General features: G+C 57.8%; 1 protein-coding gene across 1 annotated transcript; it reads right to left on the bottom strand.

Moving 5' to 3' along the window:
* Positions 1 to 130: 130 nt before the first annotated feature.
* On the bottom strand, positions 131 to 2917 carry HSPBP1 (HSPA (Hsp70) binding protein 1). The gene is made up of 5 exons (XM_019517467.1): positions 2440 to 2917; positions 1936 to 2091; positions 1538 to 1634; positions 1092 to 1203; positions 131 to 417 (listed from the first exon to the last, which is right to left on the bottom strand). The coding sequence occupies exons 1-5, from the start codon at positions 2681 to 2683 to the stop codon at positions 340 to 342; spliced, it is 687 nt and encodes a 228-aa protein (XP_019373012.1). The 5' UTR covers positions 2684 to 2917; the 3' UTR covers positions 131 to 339.
* Between the last annotated feature and the right edge of the window lie 612 nt (positions 2918 to 3529).

Here is a 3529-nt window from a genome sequence, read left to right on the forward strand (position 1 = left end):
TGACTCAGCATCAGGGATGGGAAGGGGAAAGAAGGAAGAAAGAGGCTGCTGGGATCTGGATAAGGAGTGGGAGGTCTGCCTGAGGGCTAGGGGTAGTGAAGGAGGGGAAGGACTCTGAGGACAGGGGTAGGGAAGCAGTAGATTTGTGTGGAGGGGACCATGTGCCAGGTGCCACCCCCTCATTAGGGTAATAAGCCCCACCCACCCCAGCAGACAGCTCTGGCCCAGCCTGGCCCCTTGGCAGTTCTGGTGTCTCATGCTGCCATGAAGGGGCAGGAGCTGGGGGCTGCATGCTGGGATGGTAGGGAGCTCCCCTGCTGGGCTGGGGGGAGGGGGATGTCACCGATCCATGCTGCTCTCCTCGGGTGGGGTCTGGAAGCAGATTCGTAGCAGCCGCTCGCAGAACTCCAGCTCCTCCTGTGGGTAGTACAAGGGGTTAAACACACACTATGCTGCCACTTACTTCTCCTATTCAGGTCATCAGGGATGCTCTGATCTCTTGTCAACCAGCATGGGAAGTTAAGCAGGGTTGGCTGGGTTACGACTTGGATGGGAGACACAAAGGTGCAGGGCAGGAGGCACCCTCCTTTCACAGCTACGGCTGGTCCCAGTGCCTCAGGGCAGTGCTAAGGGGCATGACATTGTTGGGGCAGGGCAGGGAGCCAGGGCATGGCTGGGGAGGGAATTCCAGTGGTATTCTCTCTGTCCCCCCCCTATTGCCAGGCTGGTGAAGATGGTGTCCCCTAGTACCAGAGAGAGAGTAGGGCTCATAACACCTCCTAGTGCCAGATGAGGAACTGGGGCATTGTCCATATTCTCCACCACCAGCAAGGGGCAGAACACCAACTCCCTAGTGCCAAGGGCACAGGTGAGTCACAGCATAGGGTTAGGGGGACACAGAGTGGCCCCCCATTAGGGCTAGGCTGAGGGAGAGAGACCCCCACCCTCTTTGCCCTGAGGTAGGGAGAGAAGCATGGTGGCACCCCCTTGTGCAGAGAAGGGGCTGAGCTGGAGCGTGGCAGCCCCAAGGTACCTGGATCTTACCATTCTGACCAAGAGGTTCCTTTCCTTTCCCCACTTTGGACCCATACCTGAAACTCCTCCTGATCCTGCAGCAGCTGGCAGCGCGCCCGCAGCAGCTCCTCTAGCCCCAGCTGGGGCTCCCGGCACTCCCGCACACCCTGAGGGAAGTCTGTCACCAAGCTGCAGTGCAGGGGGGTGTGGATGGGGGAAGTCAGGCCCAGTATACAACCTACTGCCATTTTCCCCCACCCTGTACCATCTTCCAGCAAAGAGAGAGAACCCAGGAGTCCAGGCTATCAGACTTTAACCTGCTAGGCCTCACTCCCCTCCCAGAGCTGGGAAAGAACCCAGGTGACCCAATTCCCAGACCCTGGCCCTAACCCACCAGACTCCTTCTTCCCAAGCTGGGATAGAATCCAGGAGTCCTGATTCCCACATCCGAGCCCTAACCCACCAGACTCCCTTCCCAGAGCTGGGATAGAACCCAGGCTTCCAGGCCCCTTCCCCATCTCACCTGCAGAGGGCACCCAAGACGTGCTCATGGAAGGAGCTGTGCTCAGAGTGGATCAGGGCCACTAGCTGCTGAACCATCCCCATGGAGCACAGGGTCTCTGCAGAGGGGATGGGCAGCAGTCAGGGACATCAGCATCCCTTTAGTGTTGAGCTGGGGGGATTGAGGGTGCATCCCTAGTGCTGGGTTGAAGAGGAAGGGGCACTGCCCAGGGAATGGAGGGTGTGCCACCCTAACACCAGGCTGGGGAGAAGAGGCACAGACATGGAGGGGTGGGGGGCATAGCATCAAACTCAGGGATGGAGACAGGGAAGGCTGGGCTGCAGGGCACAGTCAGGGGCAGATAATGGTGCTAGTGCAGTAAACAGGGTTCCCAGGTTTCCTCACCCCTGCTCCCTCACCTTTGTGCTCGGGGTGATCCAGGAGCAGGTTCTGTAGGAGGAAGGCCGATTTCACCTTAAGCTTCTGCACAGGGCTCTGCATTGCCCGCATTAGCACAGAGAAGCCATCCAGCCTCAGGAACTGTAGTAGCCCGGCCTCCTGGGCACGCACCAAGCCTGGCATGTGGGGAAAGAGGGGCAGAAACTCCATCAGCAAGGGCTGGATGGACTCCCCCTCCTCCCTCCCACTTCTCTTTGCCTACATTACAAAGCCCATGCTGTCTCCCTACCCCTGAGCCTGCCAGTGCCCCCTAGGAGGGAAAATACCTCTGCCCCATCCCCACCTCTGAGCCTGCCAGTACCCCTGAGCTCCGAGGCCTGTGCTCTTTGGATGGTGAAGGGCCTTGCCTTCTTCCCACCCACTGAGCCAGCTAGTGCCCCCTACCAGAGAGGCAGCACCCCCTGAAGGGGAAAATGCCCCTGTCCCATTCCCCTACCCAGACTCTGCCCCCCCAGTAGACTCACAGGAGATGGCAAAGAGTGCCTTGATGCGCACCATCTCGCCAGGATCATGGTCCAACAGGCGCAGCAGCTTCCGCATGCAGCCCAGTGCCAGGGCCTGCTCCTGCACTGTAGGCACATTCTGGCTGCAGGTGCCCACCAAGTGGGCAGCACGCCACCGCAACTCCGGGTCCAGGTGCTCCAGGTACTGATGGGCGAGCAGCCGCATCCCATCTAGCTTGCAGAAATCTAAGGGGGAAGTACACATAAGGGTGACAACATGGTCTACATCAGGAGTGCTCCATCTTTCAGCCCTGCGGGCCAGATGAGTGGTACAGGGCCCATCAGTAAGCTGGACAGGACCCTGTTACCAGCCCCTCCCATCCCTCACGCACCAGAATTGGATCCTGGAGACCTGACATTGCCCCCTCCTGTCCCTGTGTGCTGGAATTGGGTCCCAGGGGACTAGAGCCACACCCTCCCAGCTGGGTGGAAGGGTCCAGCCAATAGGACCCTCCCTTGTCTGGATCCAGACAACAGGGCCCAAGGTTCCCTATGAGTCCAGAGATTTGATAGCAGGGGGTAGAAGTGTCATTGCTCCTCCACTACCAAATTTCTGGATGCCTCAGGAGTCCTACCGACCAGATGAGACAGTGCCATGGGCCAGATCTGGCCCACAGGCTAACCCCCAGGTTAGCACTCCTGGAGTCAAGACATCCAGCCTGGAAGCTATGTACCATATCTTCTCAGGTAGAACACGCCCCAGAATGCAACACGCACCTGGCTTTTTAAAGCCAAAATTACATTAGTCCAAAGACCTTTCCTTGTAGCATACAACTGAGCAGCACCTGCGAGGAAGGAGAACCTGCTCATCACTCTGCTCCCTGTAGATGACTGCAGATTTTACATTTGCTTGTGTCAGGAAAGCAGCAGAAACTACTCTTATTGTATTTCTTGCACATAACACGCACTCCAATTCCCAGCAGCTGTTTTTGAGGAAGGGATGCATTGTCCGCAAGAATATATGGTACATCCAGTGTGGTCCCCCAACTCCTATATCACCCTGCTAGGCCTTGTCAAAGCCCCACCCACCTCCTCTGGTAATTAACGGGGT

This window comes from Gavialis gangeticus, unplaced genomic scaffold, assembly GCF_001723915.1.
Source record: "Gavialis gangeticus isolate Ggan-Ray unplaced genomic scaffold, GavGan_comp1, whole genome shotgun sequence".
NCBI lineage: Eukaryota > Metazoa > Chordata > Crocodylia > Gavialidae > Gavialis > Gavialis gangeticus.